The sequence below is a fragment of the Vicugna pacos genome, chromosome 2, assembly GCF_048564905.1.
Source record: "Vicugna pacos chromosome 2, VicPac4, whole genome shotgun sequence".
In the NCBI taxonomy this organism is placed as follows: Eukaryota; Metazoa; Chordata; class Mammalia; order Artiodactyla; family Camelidae; genus Vicugna; species Vicugna pacos.
Genome location: NC_132988.1, coordinates 86,204,079 through 86,230,225, shown reverse-complemented (window position 1 = coordinate 86,230,225; position 26,147 = coordinate 86,204,079). Strand labels below are relative to the sequence as shown.

General features: G+C 39.8%; 1 protein-coding gene across 9 annotated transcripts in view; it reads left to right on the top strand.

The window, feature by feature from the left end:
* Window positions 1-10,645, top strand: part of DCUN1D4 (defective in cullin neddylation 1 domain containing 4) — a 77,177-nt gene extending 66,532 nt beyond the window's left edge. For 8 of the 9 annotated variants that reach the window (XM_072944198.1, XM_072944218.1, XM_072944201.1 and 5 more), the window contains 3 exons: window positions 4,893-4,997; window positions 7,086-7,188; window positions 7,294-10,645. In XM_072944198.1, the coding sequence (XP_072800299.1) occupies window positions 4,893-4,997; window positions 7,086-7,188; window positions 7,294-7,349 (264 nt within the window). In that variant the 3' untranslated portion in view covers window positions 7,350-10,645. The remainder of the gene's footprint in view (window positions 1-4,892; window positions 4,998-7,085; window positions 7,189-7,293) is intronic. The other variant, XM_072944207.1, reaches the window with a different exon arrangement.
* Window positions 10,646-26,147: the final 15,502 nt, after the last annotated feature.

Here is a 26,147-nt window from a genome sequence, read left to right as displayed (position 1 = left end):
CAGAAGCCCCCAGTGGGAACCCCCTTCCCGAGAGGTGATCCTGTGACGGTTAGTCTGTTGCAGGTCAGTCCTTACAGCCCCCACCTCAGCGTGGCGATGTTTCCAGCAGTAGGTACCGGGGCTGTTTTTTAGTTTCCGAGGAGGTGTTTCAGGAAGGGTAAGGGGCCACACGGATTAAAGCTAACTTCTAAGTCTCTTCCATTTAATGGAATGGTTCTGGAGGTCGCTTTTGCTGGGTCTCGGATTCAACACCCTCTTCTATCTGCGAACTCTGCCTGGCTCTCACCTAAGTCTGTTGTGACCATTTGATTCATTTCCTCTTCTAACTTGAGTCAGTTTCCTACTTCTTTATTGTCTAATTTCCCCTCCACACAGCCGCCCAACACACCACACACACGGTCTCCTCTCTTCTTTCTTATGCTTTCATTGTAAATTATGTGGAAAACAGAGGGTGGGCCTGGGTGAGGACTCAGAGGGTAGAAAGACCCAGTGGTCATCTGATCCCAGACCCGTTGCCCTGAACGCTGTCAGTTGACCTTCAGGATTACCCTTTGGTTGTTGCAGAGTCGCCCAGATTTGCTCAGCAGTTACCTGTAAAGCTAATTGAACGGTGTCTCTCTTAACATGGAACTCCCTCTCCTCTCCTTCCTGCTCGGGGAGGCAGATTGGTACACATTGAGATGTTCAGGCTTGGAATCAGACTTCCTGGTTCAGGTCCCAGCTCACCCACTTACTGACTGTCATCTATCTCCTGTGCCTCAGTTTCCGTATTTATAAATTGGGGATTATGATCATGCGTCTCCTAATAGGGTTATTGTACTAAATGAGTTTTAAATAAAAGGCACTTAAAACAATCTCTGTCTTAGTTTAAGTTCTCAGAAAAACTTATCCATAGGATAAGAAGTAGTTGTTGAGTTATTCTTCACTGACGTTATTTAGGTGTTTGTAAAACCCAAGTTTCAAATAATGGCTTTCCTTCCAAGAGTAGTGCTTACAGCAGTAATCTATGCCAAATAAAACAACTGTGGAACGACTTTTTAATTTTGTTTTAAAGGAAATGTCAGATCTTTTTTTCTTTTCTTTTAAAGGAAGTGTCAATAATTGAGCTTAATCAAGTAATAGCCTTACAAACATTGTTTATTTGAAAACTATTCTGGGTAAATTCTAAGAGCATACTTTTTTAGTTTCATTTTTCCCAGTGGGAAGGGCACTCCTGGGTTTTATGACCTTTTTGCTTGTTTTTAATTTTTGTTAAACTCTTTCAAAAAACTGGTTTGCTACATTTTCAGCTTTATAAACAACCACATTAAGATTCAAATTCTTTAGAGGTTTTTTTTTTTTTTTTTTGCCTTATATTTGTTGAACTGTGTGAAGGAGGACTACATTTTCTCTTTATTTTGTGTAATCCCCATGGTCTTAAGTGAGAATTCCATGACGTGTATTATAGGTTTTCAGTTAAGGCCTTTTGATTTCATATACCAATTTCTGACTTGGTTCTGGCCATTTATGTTTGTGATCATGGTCACTTGTATGTTGTTTCTTGAGTTCACTTAGTACCTCTTGAAAATCTTAACGAAATTTTTTTTAATATTGAAGGTTTTTTTCTTTATAATTTTAGTAATTCAACATTCCGCTTTTCAAGTACAAATCTTCAAGCTATAATAACATTGTGAAAATTGGAAATAGATCATCTGAGAAAGAGGCCTCTGATACAGCATATCTGGATACCTAGATGTTTGAAGATTCATTCATTTTTGTCGTATCATGTTTATAATCTATATATTTACAGTTACCTACTTCATTTCAGTTTGGTCATTTGTGCCATTTAAGAAGAAGAAAATGCCTAATTGTACATCTTACAGGACGACCTGTATTGGAATAGTTTATATGAACAAAGGCATTATTTGTTTTTGTATTTGAACTTCAAAACAGAACTTAATAAAACTTCACTTTTCTCTAACATTGGCTGTTAGTAATCTTCAGCTTGAGGGGTGCATTTATTCCATATACAAAACGTAACTTCTTAGAGTACTCGGAGTAGGATCCCTTGGTTTTGCAGCTGCAAGTAAGCAGTCTGATCTCACCTGTAACTGCTCTTTTAAACTCTGTTCAAGGATGACAACAAGGCAGGATCCAGTTGTGTACTGTAGGGGGTTAGTACAGCTTTGTGTATAGAACCTGGTCAGTTCCCATTATTATTTGAAAAATAAAATTGTTACTTAGTTTGTTATCTTAGAAAGGAAAACTCTGTGAAATGTATACCTGGAAATCTTGGATCAAGAGGTGGGCAGGGAGAGAAGTTTGATTTGTTCTCCCTTAACCTTGATGGGCTGATTGACTCTGGACAGTCTGTCTCAAGGTACTTTCTGCCTACATTCTGACCTTGAGATGCACAAATCTGCCCCTTGTTCCTTGGTATTTACAAGTATTAACAGTGTATTATTCGAATTTCCTGCGAGGGGTTTCTGGATGTCTTTGCTCTGTCAATTTGTAAAGGTGATTAAAAAAAAAAACCCATAATGTTGATGGCTGTTTCATAGCATCTTGGTAGATCCATTTCACTTTTAATTGGGAACCTCCTTGCAGAGAATGCCAGTGAACGTCCTGGGCGCGTCTCCATTTTGCTTTTAGTAGATGTTTGCTCTGGGATATCTCAACTGTGCTGTCCTAGGAGTTCTGCGTGTTTCCAGTTAGGGTCGTTTGTACTTAGCCTTCGTCCACCCACAGGCAGTGTTGGTTACCAGCGAGCTGTTGCGATGGTGAGTGCATCCATAATGTCTCTCTCTCGTTTGCTAGGCGGAAGATGGTGTTAGTGATTGCGAGCCCCCGGCTGGCACCCTTGCAGAGCAGGAGTGAGTGAGTGCTGTTCAGCTTTCCGGTCCTGTGAGTCTGATGCCTTTTCCCCATGTTTTGGCATCACTGCCAAACACATGCATTGAAATCCTTCACGATCATCAGTTTGTCAGATGATTACACTGTTTCAAAGAGTCTGTCCAGGTCCTTTGTATCTTTTTTTTTTGTCACCTTAGTGTATGTCCATTGTGATGGGGACATTGATGGTGTTGGAAGAAGGCACAGTGTGTATCAGGGCAAGACTAGTGATTTTGGGTTCAGTGAAGGACCGTGGACTCCTCACAGGGAGACTCCCCAATGCGCGCCCGTGCCTGCAGCCCAGGGCTGCCGAGCTGTCATTCTCCCTGTGAGCTTGGGCCCAGCCCTGTGGTGCCGAGGGCAATGTCAGCAGTTTTTCTTGTGGCTGCTGCACCACGGGGTGTGGGCAGGGTGTGCAATTGCCATCTGCCTCACACGCATAACAGGGTGAGAGGTTTCTGTTTCCTGGCACAGGGCATTGCCAAAGTTTGAGCCCATGCACTGCAGCAAACCCGTGAGGCTGGTAGTGAAAGGTGGACTGTCTCGAGGGAGGGCACCTGGCCCACTGCATCCTCCGCACGGAGCGAGTCCTGCAGCGTGAGCAGGACAATCCACGTGGCCAGGGGACAGCCAGAGCAGGCAGTGGAGGGGAGGCCCGCCTGTTGGCGTTAACTGTGGAATTGGGGTCCCCCGCCAGAGCAGAGAAGGGTGACTCAGAGCCACCTGACCTAGTCTGCTCGTGAGCCATTGTCATGCTTTACAGCTGGTACCGAAAGCCAGACCTGTCACTCATCTCCCCATATCTTCATCTCCCTTGGTGGTGGTTGTTGAGTGAGGCCCTTCCTTACATTTGCTGTATTAAGTCCTTCACTTTAAAGTCTCATGTCATGGCCAGAAATTCTCTGTGTACTAAAGAGCACTTCACTGGTAGACTCCTTGAGGTCACAGTTAATCTTACCACTGTGGCTGCACATATGGCTGACAGTGATGGTCACGGCATCATCCCTTAGTTTGGTGAACATTTGGATTCCACCCCACCTGGGCTAGCCCGGCACTTTTCCCCCTTGTAGAAAAGTACTTTTGCAAAGTTTCTTTGAAGTTAAGATACCTTGAGGAGGTTAGCTTTGAGTATATAAGATTGCTGCTTAGGGTCCCAGATCCTCTGCCCTTTTACATAGAAACTGCCCACTTGTAGTTCCTGAATGGAAACTTTGTAAGAAAGATTAGAGTGAGAAATTAGATTCTTACTTGCAGCTCTAAGTGGAATAAGCTTAGTTTGCCCATGTGCAGGTTTATGTAAGTGTCTTTTCTGGTTTCCTTATAAAATGTTGTCTTTCACCTGACTCTTAGTTAGGCGTGTTCTGCTAGGAGATTTCACATCCAGCAAGTTCAAGGTAAGGAGGTCTATAACAGGTAGACACCCTCCTCTTCCCCAGAGTGGGTGGATGAATATGTCCTCTTCCTCGGAGAGACTCTCCAGAGCCCTGGCATTCATGATGAGCTCAGTTTAATTCCAACATTTTTAGGTACAAGAAAGTGTTTACCAGTGAAATAAAATTGTTGGAAAAATGACTTTTATCAAGGAAGCCTGATTCCTAAGCATGGAAATAGAAACCTTTAAACTCCATTTAGTTAAGTTTATGGGCTTTGGGGTCTGTAACTGTGAATTTGATAATTATCATAAATGTCAAATAGCAAGTGATTGCGGTATAGATTTTTTAATTTATCCCCTGGAATAATCATAGATATTGTAACCACATAACTAATGGATTTTGCATTAGGGTGATCATTCAGTTGACCTGGAACTCTCACAGTAAAATTACGTAGTATGAAAACGTTTAAGTCTTCCATTGTGTCTGACTGCTTCCCCTCCCCCCACCATAGTCTTGATTCAGGGTTTTTACAGTATGTGATAAATGAGCTGTTTACTGATTTCTCGTTGAAGTAAAATGGAAGTTTGGATTATTGGAATTTATTCTTTGGGGGCACCTGGCTCATCCTTGTTTTTGTTTGTTAAACAGGAAAAGGACCAGCGCAGCCTAGACATAAACACTGCCAAGTGCATGTTGGGACTGTTATTAGGAAAAATCTGGCCCCTTTTTCCAGTTTTTCACCAATTCTTAGAGGTACTAAATTGTTATTTTATGGAATGTATGTTTGCTTGCTTAGAACTACCAAGTATATTTTATTTAACCATTTTATGTAACTTTGTTTGTTGTGCCTTTCTGCCTGTAGGAACTGTGGCGACACAGTGGCTGTCAGGGAGCACGTCCCTGTGCTCTGCGTGTGCGTGCATTTCGCGGGCCGCGTTGTCCCTGGTGCAGGTGCATCGGACAGCCACGGCTCTGTCCTGTCCTCTCTCGTCCCCATTTTAAAGCTTTATTTTTGTTTAGATTTCCTGCTCTCTATAACTAGAGGAAAACAAGATTTACTTTCTTTTGTGGCTTTAGATGAAGTTCTACTTTTATGAAGCAAAGGTTAAAGAACAGCCATCTGCCTTATTACTAAATTAAGTTTGTGATATATTTATCTACTCTTATCTCCAAGTAACTTGAGGACCTGGATCAATCTAAGTGTTTGGCAAACTCCTTCAGACAGCATCTCTTGGTTTAAGGTTTCTCCACATTTGTATTCGAAGTAATCCAGCACTTCCCTCCATTATTTCCTTTGCATTAGGTATTAATGATTGAAACTTTGAGCTGCTGGTTATTAGGAGCTGGCTTTGATGCCCTGTAATAATAATGCAGGATCCAGGAGAATCTGGGATGTGAGTTTGAGTTACTTGGGTTGTCATACATGGCATCCTTCTTGCCTTCCAGACCTAAACCCCTTTAAAAAATGCTTTTTTGCTGAAAAGGATGAGGGTGCTGGTCTTTGAGAAAATCCTGGGCCTTACCCTGACTCCAGCTTCACTCTTGAAACCACCTTCCTTATAACTTCTTCTGTGTCATGGTCAGAAAAACTTCCAAATGTGATAGGATTCTTTGAGGACTATTACTAAAAATTGCCTTCAACATTACTAACTGGGGCTCCTGAAAAAAGGTATAAAAACTAGTTTTTAATGTAAGAAATATGTGTTCACGTAACAATCCATATTTACCAGTGATCTGTTCCAGTTTCTCTGACTGCCCCAAGAAATGTTAGCTTTATTTGGAAAATAAGTAGAAACAGGCTCTTGTTCTCAGAGTTGAGCAGAATTGGAGCCTGGGCGTGAAGGGTTCTGGAGCTAACAGACCTTGCCGCCAGCAGGTTGGACTTTGCACAATCCCAGGAGCGCCATCAACTGTTTCAGTGACTGGGTTTTGCTTTTAGTTGCTTAGAAAGTTACACTTGTGGTCTGTGCTTTGTTCTCTGTCTTACATTAGTTTACATTTTTCTGTTAAAAGGAGACGGTAGTCCTTTCATTCGAGCTTTTTTTCTCGTGTTTGCATCCTCAAAACCATTCACTCAACTCTCTGCTTTTTATGTACATGTATTGTTTTCCAGTGTTCCCGATTTTAGTGGTGAGGGTTTAAAAGTTGTTGGACTGGGTTCTATGTTTAAATCTTTATACAGGAAACTGCATTTTAAAATACATACACGGCATATTTCTTGTCTGGGAGAAAGAGAAGAACTATTTCATGGCTATGCTAATTTCTTTTATGATCAGATTCAAAGTCAGAGTTACTAGAAGAGTAACCCTTCAGGGGTCAAAGCACCTAGTCCTGAGGCCGCTTACAGCACGCGGCAAGTCCTCGTTGAGTTCCCAGCGCTGCGCGCTGCAGGCTGACGTGACAGTGAGCGCGCTGTCCACGTGGGGGCTCCTAATGGGAGCAGCGCTTTATTTAGCACTTACTCTGTGCCAAGCCCAAAGTGAAGTGCCCTGCATAAGTGAGCTCTTTAATCCTTGCCGCATCTCTGTGAAGTAGGTATTATTGGTCTTTTATGTGAAAGGGCCTTTGCCGTCTAGAAATTGCACTTCTGGAATATAAAAAATGGTGTCTCTTTGCTGTGCTTGCCCTTTTGTGTTGAGCCCCCCAATATTTTTGAGAAGAAGATTGTCATCTGGAGTTCTTCTGCTCTGTCTCTCACCCTTCTAGATTGGTGCTTAACACACCTCACATGGAAAGAGTTAACCTTCATGAACTTTCCTAAGTTGATTCATACAGCAATTGAAACCATCCCATTTGTTAATTATGAGTGTCAGTAATTCATCTTACTTTTCCCTCCATCAGCAATCAAAATACAAAGTTATTAACAAAGACCAGTGGTGCAATGTGCTAGAGTTTAGCAGAACAATTAACCTGGACCTCAGCAACTACGATGAAGACGGAGCATGTGAGTACCGGGCCGCGCGGCCCTTCACCCGTCGCCGCCCACCTGCTGCTCTACCTCGTCCTGAAGAGCTCATGGCTGTGCTGTTTTCTCTCTGTCTCTCTCCAGGGCCAGTTTTGTTGGACGAGTTTGTGGAGTGGTATAAAGACAAACAGATGTCCTAGGACTTCACGCATAGCAGCGAGAGAGTCACTGTTACCACAGTTATGTCAACCATTAGCCATAAATTGCTGTTTGTACCCAAGCGCATGCCGCTTTTCTTGCACTGTCTCCCTTTGGCAGGGCCGTGTTGGTGTTTGCTGTTGAATGGACCAGCTCTGCTTGCTGTGTAGCATTGTTCTCTTGGAAGGCTGCTTTGCAGTTTGTATTTACACTACAGATTGGTGAATTTGCCAACGTCCTCACTGTGATTATGTGTATATTGCTGTTTAAATTTTGTATATGTGTATAAAAAGAAAAAGCTTCACCTAGAGATTATTTCTGCAAAAATGTATTGTAAAATAACTTTTGTGGCATATTTCTAGTCCCTTTTTTTCAAATGAACGGATTATACTTTTATTTGGTCTCAAATGTAGCATTTCAGAAAACAAGACAGAACAACCGTTACCATATGCAAATGAAGCCAGAATAATTAACCTTCCTGTTTAAGAGGCCAACTTTTAGGAGAGGGGAGTCATAACTTCTCAGAGGCATATGCCAAATACAATGTGGTTTACTGAAATAATAGCATTTTTAAATGATGAGAGTTATAATAATAGAACTTAGAGACAGGTACCATGCCACAAGTCTTTTCTACCACGCAAGGTGTAGGTTTTGATTCTCTAATGTTAAAGCTGAAAGCTGTTATAGTTTGAGTATAGGTACAGATGAACAAATTACAGTTGCACCTTTTTTTTCCCATGGGTTTTAAACTCTTGTAAATTTTCTTGATATATATATTTTTTCTTTTGCATTCCTCTAGTCAGTGTTTGGTCTGCTGATGCTTCCCATGCCATTCTAAGTAAAACTTATTCTGCCGCCTCCGTGAAAACCTAATGATTTTGCTGGCAACTTAGATCTATGGAGCACTTTTAGTTGTGGCTTGACTATTTAGTTACGCTTTCATGGTGTCTAATTTTCTAAGTTTTGCAGGGAAAAGATCTATACTGTAAGTGAGAGGTGTTCTGTTTTGTTTTGTTTTCCTTTTTCATTTCTTTCACGCTAGGCTTTTCCTGGCAGACTGTCCATTGCAGGCAGTGGACACGACACCACCAGCACTGAGCTAGTAACTCTGTTACACGGTGGGACCTTTCCCGGAGGGGCCGCTCGTCATTGCCTGAGTAATGTGGACAGAGGGGTGATAGCCATTATGTGTGTCGATGAGGAAGCAAGAGTAAACAGGACGGTATTTTTAGGTTTGTATTTCACGTCTTTTCCTTCTTTAGCTTGTCTTACACTTCTCGAGGAAATGTATAGATAACTATAGATAATGTGTTTCTCCCTCAACTATCTGGTGCTACTGAATGACTAATTTAGTCCCTAAAGTTTTGTGAAAACACAAAAGTCTAATGACTTAAACCAAGTGAATAAAAAAACTAATGGTGCATTTGAACAAGTGAATGCTGTAGTTGTGAGCAGACTCCATGATGGAACATGCAGCGGTCAGAGGAGGTTTGGATTATTCCAGAATCTGGCCCCCAAATCTTTTGGGTCAAATGTGAACATTTAATGGCATCACGTGAGTAAAGCACACAGACGATGCTACTCTTGACCACGATTTCACAGTTCCTTTGTAAGCAGTGTTCAGATTTTCATATTATTTTTTTCCCAACTGAACCACCAAAGACAGAAATTTTGTATGTATATATAGTGTGTGTGCATATACAAAATCATGATACGGTAGAATGAAATTACTTCCTTTTTCTACCAAATAGAAAGATTTGGTTTGCTGTGAAATAAACAGAAGTTTGGAAAACTCTGTAGTGATTAAGCATACTTAATCATTCCTTGTTTAGAAGTTGTAGACTCCCTTCTACCTTATGCATTCACACCAGTTTGCACAAATTAATCTCTGAAAAGAATAGAAGGTGTGGACGGCAAGCACAGTTCTTGAGACGGAGGTGCTGGAAGGGCTTCCATTCCGACAGGTGCCTGGGGTTCCAGTGGCGACTGGCCATAGGCCGGTTCGAATCTGTGGAGAACTTGGTTCCTTTTTCAGAAGTATACTGTAAAGTTAAAAAAAAAAAAATCACACTTTAAAAGCAGCAGTTCTGAAATTTGATCAACTTTTATTTTGTTTAAATCAAGTATAAATCATAGAAATTATTTTAAAAGGTATTGTTAGAGACTGGAGAATTTTTAAAACACTAAGCACAGTTAATCCTAAAATAAAAAGACTGTTACGGGGACGATGTTACATTTCAACCACAGCGAACATTTTGATGATAGGGGTTTTGGAGAAGCCAAGTAAAAACTATTTCATGATGTATAATATGAAGGTCAGTATTCCAAAAGGACAGCCTTGCATATTTAGGAAAGTCCAGATAATCTCTGAACTCCCTTGAAAAATAAATCTCTGTGGCCACAGAGTGCTTGCCCTTGGTTTTCTTGATTTTATGCAGTTATTTTTAAGGGGAGGAAGAGGGGCCAGAGTAATAAGATACTTTTTCTTAAAGACGTCCCTAAGTTACGTAACACTGAGCAGTCACCGAGCACGTCCTCGTGAGCTAATTAATAACGCTGAGTGAATGAGGGTGCCTTCTGGGTTTCTGTTGTCACCTACGCCTCCGCCCTTTCTCTTCCATCGTGCTTTGAACTCCACGCTGCAGTTACTCCCTCGTAACGGAATACAACTTTTTAGATGTTTGCTGCTGCGGTAGGTCAGAAATTTCATTATTTGATTTGCCATAAACGCCCTCTGTAATGTTACGTGCAGCTTATTTGAAGCATGACCTCCGAATTAAGTTTTTATAAATCTGACTAGACCAACCTCTAGATTCTGGTTTAACAACAGATGTCTGTAGCCTCTCAGCCTCCATCTTAACAGTGCTTTTGAAGTTTATACAGAAAGCTTTAAAAGTTAGTTTGTGCCCTTGGTTTTTATTCTTACAACTGCTAAAATACCTCTGTAAGCCTTATCTTTTATTCTTTCATACGTTGTATAATAAATGTATAGAATTCATTGACCAACTAAAATGTTGGGTGTCTGTAAATGAGACCAAAATGTGGGTTGCTTTTTTCATAAAACCATTTCTCTCGGGGTTACTGTTAAGTGAACAGCAGCTAACCTGTGACTGTGAATGCTTCGTGTCGTCAGTATTTGCATTACCTTCACGAATGTGTGCAAGTCCTGTGACTCCCAGCTTAACTGAAATACTGTTATGCCACCTAACTTGAGTACAGCAAACTGGTTTTAGGTTTTAATGGAATTGATGTAAAATGATATCCCATAAATAAAAAGTATTTGTGTTTGGTTTCAGAACTGATTTGTGAATTCTTTCTTCTCTTCTTTGGCTTTTTCTTCAAAAACCTCTTGAGGTAGTTTTATTTTTTTTTTCTAATTTTTATTTTTTTAACATTTTTTATTGATTTATAATCATTTTACAATGTTGTGTCAAATTCCAGTGTAGAGCACAATTTTTCAGTTATACATGAACATATATGTATTCATTGTCACATTTGTTTCTTTGTGAGCTACCATAAGATCTTGTGTATATTTCCCTGTGCTATACTGTATAATCTTGTTTATCTGTTCAACAATTTTGAAATCCCATCTGTCCCTTCCCACCCTCCACCCCCTTGGCAACCACAAGTTTGTATTCTATATCAATGAGTCTGTTTCTGTTTTGTATTTATGCTTTGTGGTTTTGTTTTTGTTTTTTAGATTCCACATATGAGCGATCTCATATGGTATTTTTCTTTCTCTTTCTGGCTTACTTCACTTAGAAAGACATTCTCCAGGAGCGTCCATGTTGCTGCAGATGGCGTTATGCTGTTGGTTTTTATGGCTGAGTAGTATTCCATTGTATAAATATGTATCTTCTTTATCCAGTCATCTGTTGCTGGACATTTAGACTGTTTCCATGTCTTGGCTATTGTAAATATTGCTGCTATGAACATTGGGGTGCAGGTGTCATCCTGAAGTAGGGTTCCTTCTGGATATATGCCCAGGAACGGGATTCCTGGGTCATATGGTAAGTCTATTCCTAGTCTTTTGAGGAATCTCCATACTGTTTTCCACAGTGGCTGCACCAAACTGCATCCCACCAGCAGTGTAGGAGGATTCCCTTTTCTCCACAACCTCTCCAGCATTTGTCATTTGTGGATTTTTGAATGACGGCCATTCTGACTGGTGTGAGGTGATACCTCATTGTAGTTTTGATTTGCATTTCTCTGATAATTAGTGATATTGAGCATTTTTTCATGTGCTTATTGATCATTTATATGTCTTCCTTGGAGAATTGCTTGTTTAGGTCTTTTGCCCATTTTTGGATTGGGTTGTTCGGTTGTTTCTTATTAAGTCGTATGAGCTGCTTATATATGCTGGAGATCAAGCCTTTGTCGGTTTTATTTGCAGAAATTTTTTCCCATTCCGTAGGTTGTCTGTTTGTTTTACCTATGGTTTCCTTTGCTGTGCAGAAGCTTGTAAGTTTCATTAGGTCCCATTTGTTTATTCTTGCTTTTATTTCTTCTAGGAGAAAATTTTTGAGATGTATGTCAGATAATGTTTTGCCTGTATTTTCCTCTAGGAGTTTTATTGTATCTTGTCTTATCTTTAAGTCTTTGATCCATTTTGAGTTGATTTTTGTGTATGGTGTAAGGGAGTGTTCTAGCTTCATTGTTTTACATGCTGCTGTCCAGTTTTCCCAACACCATTTGCTGAAGAGACTGTCTTTATTCCATTGTATATTCTTGCCTCCTTTGTCGAAGATGAGTTGACCAAAGGTTTGTGGGTTCATTTCTGGGCTCTCTATTCTGTTCCATTGGTCTATATGTCTGTTTTGGTACCAATACCATGCTGTCTTGATGACTGTAGCTCTACAGTATTGTCTGAAGTCTGGGAGAGTTATCCTTCAGCCTCTTTCTTTCTCTTCAGTAATGCTTTGGCAATTCTAGGTCTTTGATGGTTCCGTATAAATTTTATTATGATTTGTTCTAGTTCTGTGAACTATTTCCTGGGTAATTTGATAGGGATTGCATTAAATCTGTAGATTGCCTTGGGCAGTGTGACCATTTTAACAATATTGATTCTTCCAATCCAAGAGCATGGGATATCTTTCCATTTTTTAAAGTCTTCTTTAATTTCCTTCATCAATGGTTTATAGTTTTCTGTGTATAATTTTCACCTCCTTGGTTAGATTTATTCCTAGGTATTTTATTACTTTGGGTGCTATTTTAAAGGGGATTGTTTCTTTACTTTCTTTTTCTGTTGATTCATCATTAGTGTAAAGAAATACAACTGATTTTTGAACATTAATCTTGTAACCTGCTACCTTGCTGAATTCTTCAATCAGCTCTAGTAGTTTTTGTGTGGACTTTTTAGGGTTTTCTATATATAGTAACATGTCGTCGGCATATAGTGACACTTTCACCTCTTCTTTTCCAATTTGGACCCCTTTTATTTCTCTCTCTTGCCTGATTGCTGTGGCTAGGACTTCCAAGACTATGTTGAATAGGAGTGGTGATAGTGGACATCCTTGTCTTGTCCCAGATTTTAGTGGGATGCTTTTGAGTTTTTCACCGTTGAGTACTGTGCTGGCTGTAGGTTTGTCATATATAGCTTTTATGATGTTGAGATATGTCCCCTCTATACCCACTTTGGTGAGTTTTTATCATACATGGGTGTTGAATTTTATCAAGTGCCTTTTCTGCATCAGTTGAGATGATCATGTGGCTTTTGTCCTTTCTCTTTTTGATGTGATGTATTATATTGATTGATTTGCGTATGTTGAACCACCCTGTGTTCCTGGGATGAACCCCACTTGGTCATGATGTATAATCTTTTTTATGTATTGTTGGATTCTATTTGCTAATATTTTGGTGAGGATTTTGGCGTCTATGTTCATCAGTGATACTGGCCTATAATTCTCTTTTTTTATAGTGTCTGCCTTGTTTTGGTATCAGGGTGATGGTGGCTTCATAGAATGAGTTTGGGAGTATTCCCTCCTTTTCAATCTTCTGGAAGAGTTTGAGAAGGAGTGGTATGACTTCTTCTTTGTATGTTTGGTAGAATTCCCTGGTGAAGCTGTCCGGTCCTGGACTTTTATTTGTAGGGAGGTTTTTTATTGCTATTTTGATTTCATTTGTAGTGATTGGTTTGTTCAAGTGGTCAGTTTCTTCTTGATTCAGTCTTGGTGGACTGTTTCCAGAAACTTGTCCATCTCCTCTAGGTTATCCAGTTTGGTTCCATATAGTTTTTCATAATATTTTCATATGTTATTCTGTATTTCTGTTTTACTTGTTGTAATTTCTCCATTATCCTTTCTTATTTTGCTAATTTGTGCTCTCTCTTTTTTCTTCTTTGTGAGTTTGGCCACAGAGTTTATCAATTTTATTTACTTTTTCAAAAAACTAGCTTTTGGTTTGATTGATTTTTTTCTATGGTCTTTTTAATCTATATTTTATTTATTTCCTCCCTTATATCTTTATAATTTCTTTCCTTCTGCTGCCTTTTGGGGTTTTTTGTTCTTTTTCTAGTTCATTCAGCTGGTGGGTTAAATTGTTTATTTGAGATTGTTCTATTTTGAGGAAGGCCTGTATCGCTATAAACTTCCCTCTTAGCACTGCCTTTGCTGTGTCCCGTAGATTTTGAGTGATTGTGCTTTCATTGTCATTTGTCTCAAGGTATTTTTTAATTTCAGCTTTGATTTCCTCATTGACCCATTGGTTTTTTAATAACATATTGTTTAATCTCCATGCTTTCCTTTTGTTCTCCTTTGTTTCTCTGTTGTTGATTTCTAGTTTCATGGCATTGTGGTCAGTAAAGATGCTTGAGATAATTTCTATCTTCTTAAAATTGCTGAGGTTTCTTTTGTGCCCAAGTACATGATCAATCCTGGAAAGTGTTCCATGTGCACTTGGAAAGAATGTATATCCTATTTTGGGGGGGTGTAATGCTCTGAAATATCCACCAAATCTAATTTTTCTAATGTATTATTTAATTTCTCTGTTACCTTATTTATTTTCTGTCTGGAAGATCTGTCTAGAGATGTTAATGTGGTGTTAAAATGTCCAACTATGATTGTATTCCCATCAATATCCCCCTTTATCTCTGTTAGTAATTCTTGTATGTACTTAGGTGCTCCTATATTGGGTGCATATATATTAACAAGTGTAATATCCTCATCTTGTATCACTCCTTTAATCATTATAAAACGTCCTTCTTTATCTTTCTTTTATGGCCTTTGTTTTAAAGTCTATTTTGTCTGAAATCAGTACTGCAACACCTGCTTTTTTGGCTTGTTCATTTGCATGGAATATCCTTTTCCATCCTTTCACTCTCAATCTATATATGTCCTTCTCCCTAAAGTGGGTCTCTTGTATGCAGCAGATTGAAAGTTCTTGTTTTATTATCCAGTCTACCACTCTGTGTCTTTTGACTGAAGCATTTAGTCCATTAACATTTACAGTAATTAATGATAGATGTGTGTTTATTGCCATTGTGAACTCATCTTTGCAGTTGATTTGGTATTTCCTCTTTGTTCCTTTCTTCTTCCTTTTGTGGTTTGGTAATCTTCCTTTGTATTATCATGGATTTTATTTAGTTTTTGTGACTCCCTTGGAAGTTTTTGGCTTATGGTTACCCTTTTCTCTAAGCCTATTAGCCCATTCCTGTATCTCGAACCCATCCTACTGAAAACAAAAAATTTAAAAAAGAAAGAAAAAAAATACTCTGTATTTTCTTGCTTCCCTCTCCCATTTTTAATGATTTAAATGTCTTCTTTTACAATTTCGTGTTTATTTTATTTGTAATTCATGAGTTATCACCTTTCCAGTTATGAGTTTCTCATTTCTGTAGCATCCTGCTTCTTTTCTATTTATAGTAGACCTTTCAATATTTTTTTTTAGCATGAGTTTAGTGTTGCTAAACTCTTTTAGTTTTTACTTGTCTGTGAAATTCTTTCTCTTTCCTTCTATCCTAAAGGATAGCCTTGCTGGATAAAGTATCCTAGGCTGCATCTTTTTTTCATTCAGGACTTTGAATATATCTTGTCACTCCCTTCTGGCCTGTAGTGTTTGTGTAGAGAAATCAGCTGAGAGCCTTATGGGGGTTCCCTTGTAACTCACTCTGCTTTTCTCTTGCTGCCCTTAGGATCATTTCTTTATCCTTGACTCTGGCCATCTTGATTATGATATGTGTTGGTGTGGGTCTGGGTTCTTCCTGTTTGGGACCCTTTGAGCTTCCTGTATTTGGATATCTGATTCCTTCTTTAAGTATGGGAAGTTTTCAGTCATGATTTCTTCAAAAACCTTTTCAATCCCCTTTGATCTTTCTTCCCTTTCTGGGACCCCTATTATGCGAAGATTGGCATGCTTTATGTTATCCTATAGGTCCCTTATGTTGCTTTCATTTGTTTTTATTTGTTTATCTTGCAGTTGTTCTGATTGGGTGCTTTCTGTTGTCCTGTCTTCTAGGTCACTAATTCGTTCCTCTGCATTATCTAGCCTGCTTTGCACAGCCTTTAGATCTGTTCTCGTCTCAGCCAATGAGTTTACCAATTCTGTTTGGTTCTTCTTTATAGCTTCAATTTCATTTTTGACATATTTTATATCTCTAAACACTATGTCTTTTAGTTCCTTCAATACTTTGATCATTCCTTTTTTGAAGTCTTGATCTAGTAGGCTATTGATGTCTATTTCATTGATCTTTCTTTCAGGGGATTTCTCTTGTTCTTTTAATTGGGAATGATTCCTCTGCTTCTTCATCTTGCTCATATGTCTCTGGTACTGTGGCTTATGGAGTATCAGTTATCTATTGTGGTCCTTAAAGGAGTTTATTTATCTATCTATCTAATGCCTCTGTAGGAATAAAACAGATTTTTGGCATCTTTGCCTTTTGAAGAGGACAGTGTTCTGTCGGAGTTCTGCAGGTGCTCTGGTTGGCTGAGTGGGTCCGTAGATGTGAGTCTTGGTGTATCTGTGGGAGAGGGTGAGTTATGTGCGTCCTACTACTCTGCCATCTTGGCCTCCTCGGAGGTAGTTTTAAAGTATTTTATTTTTTATTCTTCTTTATTTTTCCCCAACTTTTTATATGGAAAAATTTCAAAGCTATAGAAGGAAGATGCAAGAATGACATAATGAACACCCCTACACCTGTCCCCTAGGTCTTCCTGTGGGTGATGTTCTGAGTGTGTGTACTTCTCCTTAACGATACATGATAGTGTTTTCTCTGAACCATCCTAAATTACATTATTGACACTTCATATTTTGAAACAAGGACATTCTTATAATCAGAGTACTGTGATCATACTCAGGAAATAAACACTGATACAGTACGATTACCTAATACACAATCCAGACTAAAATCTCCCACTTTGTACCAATAACGGCCTTGGTAACTATTTTATTTTTAATCCAGGGATAAACAATGCATTTAGCCGTCATGCCTCTTTAGTTTCTTTTAATCTAGAATAGTTCCAGATACAGTGTTTAAATGTTTTGATTAAAGATAGTACAAACACTCCTTAGCCAAAAAAGAAAAAAAAACAGTTTAAAATTTGCTACCATTATGTTGTGTATTTCTAAACATTGAGCTAATAATTGAGTGCTTACTGTGTGCCAGGAGCCAAGGAGAAGTGACTATTTCTACTGCCTCCAAGGCTACCACCCACTGAGTTCCTGAGTGTGTATCAGCCCTGGTTATCACTTTTTAAAATTGTCTTACACTAGAATCTTAGCTCCTTGGTGCCAGAACCTCGGGCCCAGAGTAGATGCCGGGAAAGTAGACATGGAAGGAAGAGTTCTCAGTTGGCCAAGAATCGTCAGGTCCTGAAACCTCATGTAAAGGTCAGATAATCCAAGAAGGACTGATAAAGACTTTAAGACTTTTAGAAGTTTAAAAAGCAAGAGAGGAAGGTGGACAAACAGGATTCCTAGAAAACAGGATCCAGGTACGCACAGTTTCAATTGGTGATGTAAGTGGTTCTTTCAACTATAATTTGGGCCAAAGCTAAGGATCAGACCAGGAAAATCCCTGTTCTTTCAGACATCCACAAAGACTGAGGGTGGACGGCGGATGGAGATAAAGGAAATGCTTACCCTAAACGGATGGAGAGGAGTGGGAGGTGACCAATATTAGGACCGGGACTTCTTAGCCTGGCCTATGGCAAATGGCAGAATGTCGGGGAGCACATTATCCACTAATAGAAAGTTGAAATAAAGTTCTCCTGCAATGCAACTGAAACAAGGTAGACTGGAGAGAGATTGAGTCACTAATGCCTGCTCAAGACAAAAACAAGTAACAAAAAAAACCTAGCTGAAGTGCACTGCAGACAGACCTGTGAGGGGAAGTTACAGAAAGATCACTTTAAAGGAAAAGGCATTTTTAAAGATAGGTTTTTGAAATAATGGGACGAAGAGGAAAGTGAACCAGAAAATGAATCACATTACCCATAAAGAGAGGATGATCACTGGGTCAAGCCCCAGGGCTACAGAAATGAGGAACAGAGCTACTTTTGGATGGAAATTTTTTTCAATTTGTTCGAACCTATAGGAAGGCAAAACCTGTCCCCCATGGTGCTCTGACATGAACTACATCATGTTGGAATGACTCATTTGAATCCTGATGTGATTTGAACCTGAACTTTTAGGCAGAAGATTAAGCTTTTATGATTCCTTTAGAAAAGAACTGCCTTTGGAACTTTGTCATAGCTAGAAAGGAAAAAAGAAAAACCATCACGTGAGGAAATAATACATCAGGCTTTCTGGCTCTGTTTACTTGTAGGGCAGACGATAATCCAAAGTAAGGCATATTCACCACTTTTGGCACATGCAGCAGAAAATAGTTTGTTTTTACCCCCCTGAATTTGTTCCGAACATTTCTCTTCGATTGCCGTAACAAAAAACTAAAATCATTCCATGTATAAAAGTACTTGCTTAGGAATGATGGTGAGTGAGTAGCTGTGCTGAGAATGAGAACTGGGAACTGAAAAGCAAAAATTGACTATAGTAATTAAATGGAAATTAAAAAAACATTTAAAATGTAAATCTCTTCTCCCAAAGAAATGCATTCAGTCCTTTGAGAGAAATTCCTTTGCAATCACTGTGAAGAATCCTGGCTGTGAGAAAGCTAAAGAGGTTTGGTTTTTCCCTCTGACACTTTCCAGCAAAGACCTCAGAATTGCCTAAATTGGAATATCTGGAATTCTAACTGGGGTTCTCTAGATGGGTTAGGATAAAGGGGGCTGTGGCTGTCCTCCTTACTAGTGACCTCACTCGCCAAAGAGTTTGGGGCCAACTTTTAACATTGAAAGCCACTGCATTTTGCCTCTAACTTGCTTATTTTGGCTTCATGCCCTGTCATGGCTCCTACATATTGCATCTTGAGCGTAGGACTTGGACAAGGGTTGTAATCCTGTCACATATACTCCCCAAATCACTGAATAAAATAGGTGCCTTTTAGCAACCTATTGTGCATGTGTTAAAGTGTTCACAAACCCTTCCAAACCTTATTCCTTCTCCGTTAAGGTTGATTTTCGGGTTCTCAGTATAATCATTGTCTTAATATTAACTTTAATTGTATGTTTTCCTATATGAAATTGGGAACATAAGCACTAACATTTATAAGCATGCAGAGAGGGGACTGGGGTAAATAGAAAATCAACAGACTGAAGAATTAGGAAGGACCCCCGGATGGGAGGTCTTGTGCTGATTGGGTGTGAGTGGCCTCAGCCACTTATATAAGTGGTAGACCAGAAAGACTGACTCAGTTGAAGCTGAGGATTCCTTTTGGAGATCTGGGCATTATAGGGACAGATGGGGGCTCAGCCTAGGACTCTCCTTAGGGAGGTTCAGCGAGGTACACAAAGATAGCGATAGAGGCAGCAGAGTGGTTGGACTTCAGGACTGAAGAGTTTGTGGTTGTCACCAAGAGATAACAATATAATTGGTGAAATGATACCAACAAAAGAAAGATACTGACAGAAGAAATATCCTTTAATGGTAAAGGATATAGAAGGTCCTGAGGCATCAAGTAAAGCAGGAGATTACAAAGTGTGTTCCCTGATGAAGGAACTGCTTCCCAGCATCCCAGAGCCCACCATGGGGCTGTCTCCCACACTGCAAGGGTTCTGCCAGGCACAAGGTGCTGTCTTTGTCATCAACCTGAAATCTCTCTCTTAACCCTACCCTTTTGAGCTTTTAAGAAGGCGTCATAACATAGGCCTGATTGAGTTCAATCATCTATAGCCAATGATTTAACCCATCTCCAGCCCCTTCTCTTGAGATGGGGGTTGGGCTAGGACTGAAAGCTCCAAACCTCTAATCACAGAGCTGGTTCCCCTGGCAACCAGCCCCATCCTCAGGTTACCTAGGGCTTTCTAAAAACCATCTCATTAACATAACAAAAGACGCCATAATTTTCAGTCACTTAGGGAAATTACAAGGATTTTAGTAGCTGGGTGCCAGGAACTGGGACGAAAAACAAATACTCTTTATTATAAATCACAGTATCACGCATAGGTACTGACACAAGGCTGTCACTGATCAACAGAGAAGTTTAACAAGTTCTAGCAGCTCCATGTTCCTGTGGTTAGGGAATATCCACTTCTCCCTCCTTTCTTGAATTTGGAGTATTCTCAGGATCAAGGGTAGGAAGGAGATGCTGATGGAATGAAGGACTGAAGGAAGCAGGAGGGACTGTAAGGCACAGGAGGAGGTCTAGGGGAGGGACCAGTTTTCCCCTGAGAGAAGCAGAAGCCAGAAGATGTTTGTAACTGGGTAGGAGGTAGTTAAGGGTTCTCCCCTTATGACCTTGATTTTCTTGAGACTGATTCAAAGATTTCTGCTGAGAGAGAGAAAGTAGAGGTGGGAGGTTCAAGGAGAGGTGAAAGTTTGGAAGAGCCCCTGAGGAGAATGGGAACAGATGATTAAGGAATAGATCTCATTGCCCTGAGAGAAATAAAACAAAAATAAGACCTGGCTACGTAACTGTGGCACAGCCAGAAGTGATGGATCCAGGACCTCAACATTAGATTCAGGTGACGTGGCTGGCCAGCTCCAGCCCCAGCCTAAATTGGTATAAAAAGCAGGATTTGAGCTTTGGGCTCATCTCCCTCTGCCGACTGCTGAGACCACCCACCTCCAGACATGCCTTTTGAGAACTAAGGGAGACCTAGTAAAGCCATGTCCCCTGGCTTGACTTTGAATGCTTGCATGTACTTTGCATTGTTTTCTAGGTGAAGGGATGGCGAACCAAAGTGGAAGTTTCCCTAGCTGAGCTGAGCTGCCATTCCTTCCAGTCTTCACACCCAGACTAGCCCTGTGGTCAGTCCTGTCCCTGTCGAATGGTCAACAGACTTGGGCACAATGGTCTCATGTGTAAGAACGTAGCAGGGAAAGACCAAGCCATGAGAAACTTCCTAAATTACTGGAGTGGGGTCATCCAGCCAGTGGCTTTCTGTGGCTTTTGAGCTGCAGGCACCATGGAGGGTGCCATCTGTGTGATTATCTCAGGGCATTGGAGGGGATCAGCCAGTGGATTAAAAAGGAAAGGTGTGGCAAAGGGGCGTGTTGTGCCTCAGAATTACGACACCAGGAATACCAGACTAGTCCTGACTAATTTAGAACAAACATCAGAGGAGGTCAAATTTTTCCAAAGTAGAGAGTGAGATATTAAGGTAGAAGGACAATTAATGATCACTTAGGTAAAGAAGATTCATCCAGGGATGTTCCAGTGGGTCATTGCCTGCCTGGCATATAGGAAATCTTGAAGGGTGTTCTGGAGGATGGAAGTATAGACCAAGAATAGAATCTAACTAGGCAGGAGACACTCCAGTGGGGAGCAATCTAAAAAGGGAACTGATGGTGAGTGGGAGGAAACTGAAGAATGGGTCTGGTGGCTTTACCCCAGGACTATGACATCATCATTGGCATGTCAGCACATTTAATAGAGAAAAGAGGAAGCAGAGGTTGACCTTGTTCATCATTATCCAGCCCTACACTATCCAAACAGCTCATCCAGTTGGTCTCCAAAGCTTGGACCCAAGTGGTCCTAATATCAGGTCCATCAGAAAACTATACCTCTCTCAAGCTGTTAGAAAAGTGGAGGGGTTGGAAAACCTTTTCTGAGGGTTTTTTTCAATATGAGAAGTCAAATGATAGCTGGGTAATCCCTGTCACTTTCAAAATGTGTATCCTATTTGGTGAGAAAGCTGAAAAGATACATTGCATAAGAGCCAGATTATCTGGGACCCACTGGGTCATTGTGACTGTGGGAGACCGGCCAGCATGCGCTGTGGACATATTAGGAAACAAGGGGAGGGGTGACAGTCTCTTCCCTTCTGTGAAGACCCATGTCATAATGGTGGATAGGGTTGACTCAAAACTTCTCCCTTTACCCCAACTCTCCCATTAGTTTAATGCTTTGTCATTACCCATATGCCAGGCAGAGTGGAGTAAATCACAGCCCTCATCAAAAACAAAAGTGGTGGTTGGGGTAGAGGAGGACATAGATATCACGCTAGATAACACTTTTCCATATTCATGAGTTGCTCAGCCTGAACTGGGGGTGTCTCTTCGAGACAATGGGGCAAGAGCATAGAGTGTACCCTATTGGCTTATGTTTTTGAAAAGCTCTTGAGAAAAACCATCAGGTGCAACAGCTAATGTAAAAGTTAGCTACAAGATTTTTCATACTATGGAGGGAACAAAGGTCCTGGGAAGTAAGACTAATTTATTCTAAAATGAGAACATTCTTGGGAAGTATGCGGATAACGTGTGAACTTGGGCTTCCTGCAGTGGCTAAGGTGTCCTGGACAACCTCCTGCTCATCCGGGGAGATGAGCCTCGTACTCGAGACACATCTTTTTCCCTTCTGGCCATTGTCAATTCTGAAAGTGAAAGCAGAGGTTGAGGGACTCAGAAGACCTTTTCAAGGTCTCACTGGGATGAGGGTGACAACATTAGAGTTCAGAGTCTGCCAAGGAGGATGGGCTCTGGTAAACCCCCAGACTTCTGGTCAGGACCCTGAGAAGCGACGGGGTCTGTGAGTAAGAATGAGCTCGAAGTAGACCAGTACTCACAGGATTAAAGCTCAGTTCCAAATCAGTTCAGTCCCTCATGAGATTAGGGTAATTGCCTGAATCTAACTGCCTGACGGAACTAGAATTAAATTATCTCTGGAAATATATATCATCTGTGAGTGATATGCTTCATGAAGTAAAATTCTATTCACTCATGAAAAAAAAGAATTCAAATTGAAAGCAAAGAGATGTGATTTACCTTAAGCTAACAGACGAAGAAAATAACACAAAATCTAGATGCTGACATGAATGTTTTCCTACAAGGTATGAGAATCTTTGGTTTCTTCTGAGTCTTACTTCTAAGCACGATCTTGCTGCCTTTTTTGAACATGTGAGATCACACATCTCCAGCCATGGCTGAGTGGACCTGGGGTACACACCTGTCCTGACAGGTACCTATCCACAGACTCAGCTGAATCTTTCATAGTCTCTTCCTCAGGAATTTGAACTAAGATATATGGAAATAGGAGGAAATAGGTGAATATAGGTGAGTATGAGATCTATAATGTCACGCAGATTTGGTGTAAGTTGACATCTTACATCGTTTACATGTCAGCAAGTCAGATGTAAAAGCTGATGAGCAGAGAGTAGCAATAAGAAGCAGGTATGAGATGTGTAGTTCCCAGAGAGATGGATGGGGCAGTTTTGGTCCCCACAGTTCCAGGTCCACAACCCATTTTCCCAGCTCTTTGTTCTGCCTTTTGATGTCCATTTTTGGATATCTATAAGACTACTGAAGCCTTGAAATAAAACTTTCTTTTATTAGTTAAAAAATAGTATACAGAACCTCATACTATGTCTAAATTTCTTGTACATAGTGTTAGCAATCATTAAAAAAAAAAAACAGGCCTACAAAATGACAAGTTTTTTTTAAGGGGAAGAAAATCAATAGAAAAAAAGCTCACAGGAAATTCAGATATTAGGGTTATCTGACATGGAATCTAAAAAACTATAAATGAATATTTATGAGACAGAATTTCAGCAGAGAACTGGAAACTATAAAAAAGAATCAAAAGGAAATTCTAGAACTGGCAAACTCAATTAGATGAAATTAACAACTCGGTGGATTGGATTTAACAGGAGATTAATCACTACATAGAATTAGTGACTGGAAGATACGGCAGAAAAAATTGAAAGCACAGAGAAACTTAAAAAAAATGTAGAAAATATAGAGACAAGTCAAGAGATTTATGGCACAGTAAGAAGGTCTAAAATACACATAATTTAAGTCCTGGAAAAAGAGGAGACAGAAAGTATAAGAAGCAATATTTAAAGAAATAATGTTCAAGAACTTCCCAAAACTAATGAAAGGCAACAAGCCCCAACTAAAGAGTTCACGAACACCCAAGCAGGACAAATAGAAAGAAACCAAACGAGTAAAACATACAAATAAAACTTCTGAAAAAACAAAGACAGAAAATCTTAAAAAGCAACCACACCTACAGGTAGCAACTATAAATTACTACAGAGAAATTAAAAATAAACGACAACCAAAAGGCACTGGAGAGTAAGCAGAAATAGGCGGAGTCTGAAGGGAAATTGACACCTGGGTTAAGATAGTGGCACAGAAAAAGGTATCAATTTATTATAGGGTATGCCCAATTTAACCTAGGGTACGCCCCAGTCTGTACCACATAGGGTGAGTAAAACTTTGATAGAAACCCTGCAGTCTTCCAAATAACCAGAGGACAGACTTCAGGGCAATGACGACCCCTGGAAAGTGAGGGAGGAATCCCAGAAGCTGAGCCAGAGAGAAGGCTCAAATTCTAAGTCTAAACTCTCCCTAACTCTTCAACAAATCCCTGAACGATGCGTGCGCAGGGCAGTCTGCAAGATAAAACTGCTGAAATGAATTTTGAGTTGCCACACAGTCAACAGAGTGCCATTTGAATGGAAGCAAGTTAATCAACACTTTTTGGAGGCACTTAACAGAGCTCAGAGTTTCCACAACAAAACTGTCACAATATCAAGGACACAGCCCCAAATTACTTATGAATAATCGGGAAAACATAACTGAATCTCAAAAGAAAAGACTATAAGCAGAGACTGGTCCTGAGATGATCCGGATGTTAGAATTAGTAGGCAAGAAATTTAAATTGGATACTATAACTCACTCAACATAAAACAAAATATGATCATAATAAGGGAAAGGACAAGAAGTCTTTGAGAAATTGGAGTATCTTATAAATATGACCAAATGGGAATTCCAGGACTAAAAAATACAATACCAAAATAAAAAGTTCACAGGAAAAAGATTCAGTATAAATGATGCTAAATCAATGGACATTAATCCACTATGAAGAACAAGGGGAAAAAGACTGAAAAACAAATAGAAGCTCAGGCATCTACAGGACAATGGCAAAGATTTCACCTACATATAACGAGTTTCAGAAGGGAAGAGGAGGAAGAACGAGGGGAAAATAATAGACCTCAAGGCTAGCATTTCCCCAAATCTGGTGAAACACATACTTATATAGATTTGAGAAGCTCAGGAAACCCAAAGCAAGATAAATATGAATAAAACCACGTCTAGGCACATCACAGCCAAACTGCCGAAAACCAAAGATAAAGAAAAAATTACAAAAGCACCCAGAGTAAAAGGCAATCTGTTATCTATACGGGAACAACCACTTCAGTAACCACTGCTTCTCAAACACCATGCGCTTGAACACAAACCTTTGATGTGCTAAAACTGAAAATGAGCTTGTTAACCCAGAATTTTTACATCCAGTGAAAATATCCTTCAAGAATAAAGACAAAATAAAGACACTTTTAGATAGCTGAAAAATCAAGAGAATATATTCCCAGCAGTTTTGCAGTGCGAGAAACGTTCAAGGAGATTCTTCAGGCTGAATTGAAATCTTATTAGCTACAAATAGTAAAGAATATAGGACGAGTTAATAAAAGGGAGGCAATGGAGTAAGCCAAAATAATTAAAATGAGAATAAGAGATATAAAATGAACACCAAACATGTAATGCAAGTATAATACAAATAGTAAGATGGTTCATGTAAATCCAGATATATCAATAATTAGAGTCATCACAAATGGCTGAATTACCCCACTTAAAAGACAAGGATCTTCAGGACAACAACAACAATACAGGCTGCCTGTGAAAGGCAAATCTTTAAAAATTGCAAAATATTTAAATGATAGGGTAGATAACACAGGTCACTGCAGGGGGGAGGGTATAGCTCAGTGGTAGAGCGTATGCTTAGCATGCACGAGATCCTGGGTTCAATCCCCAGCACCTCCTTAAAATAAATAAATAAACAAACCTAGCCACCTCCCCCCAAAAAAAACCAACCAAAAAACAAAACCAAAAAGATAGGTCACTGTAAACATTAACAAAGAAAAGGCCGGTAAAGCAATTCTAACATGAAACAAAGTAGATTTCCAGGTAATTAAAGATAAGGAGGGACATTTCTAAATGGTAAAATGTTCAGTCCATCAAGCAAATACGACAATTCTAAGGTTTTATCACATCTCTCTCACTGACAGAACAAGCAGACAAAATAGATATTAAGGATATTCAGTGTTTGAGCAACACAACGATCAACCTTGACTTAATTGACTTACATAGCACGCTGCTTTCAACGACGTCAGAACAGGCAATTTTTTCAAGTGTACACAGAACAATACCCAAACCATATACTGGTTCAAAAAGCAAACCTCGACAGATGTCTAACAAGGCACCTGTGTGTCTTGCTTAATAAGAAGTGAGTAACAGAAACATCTTCCTAC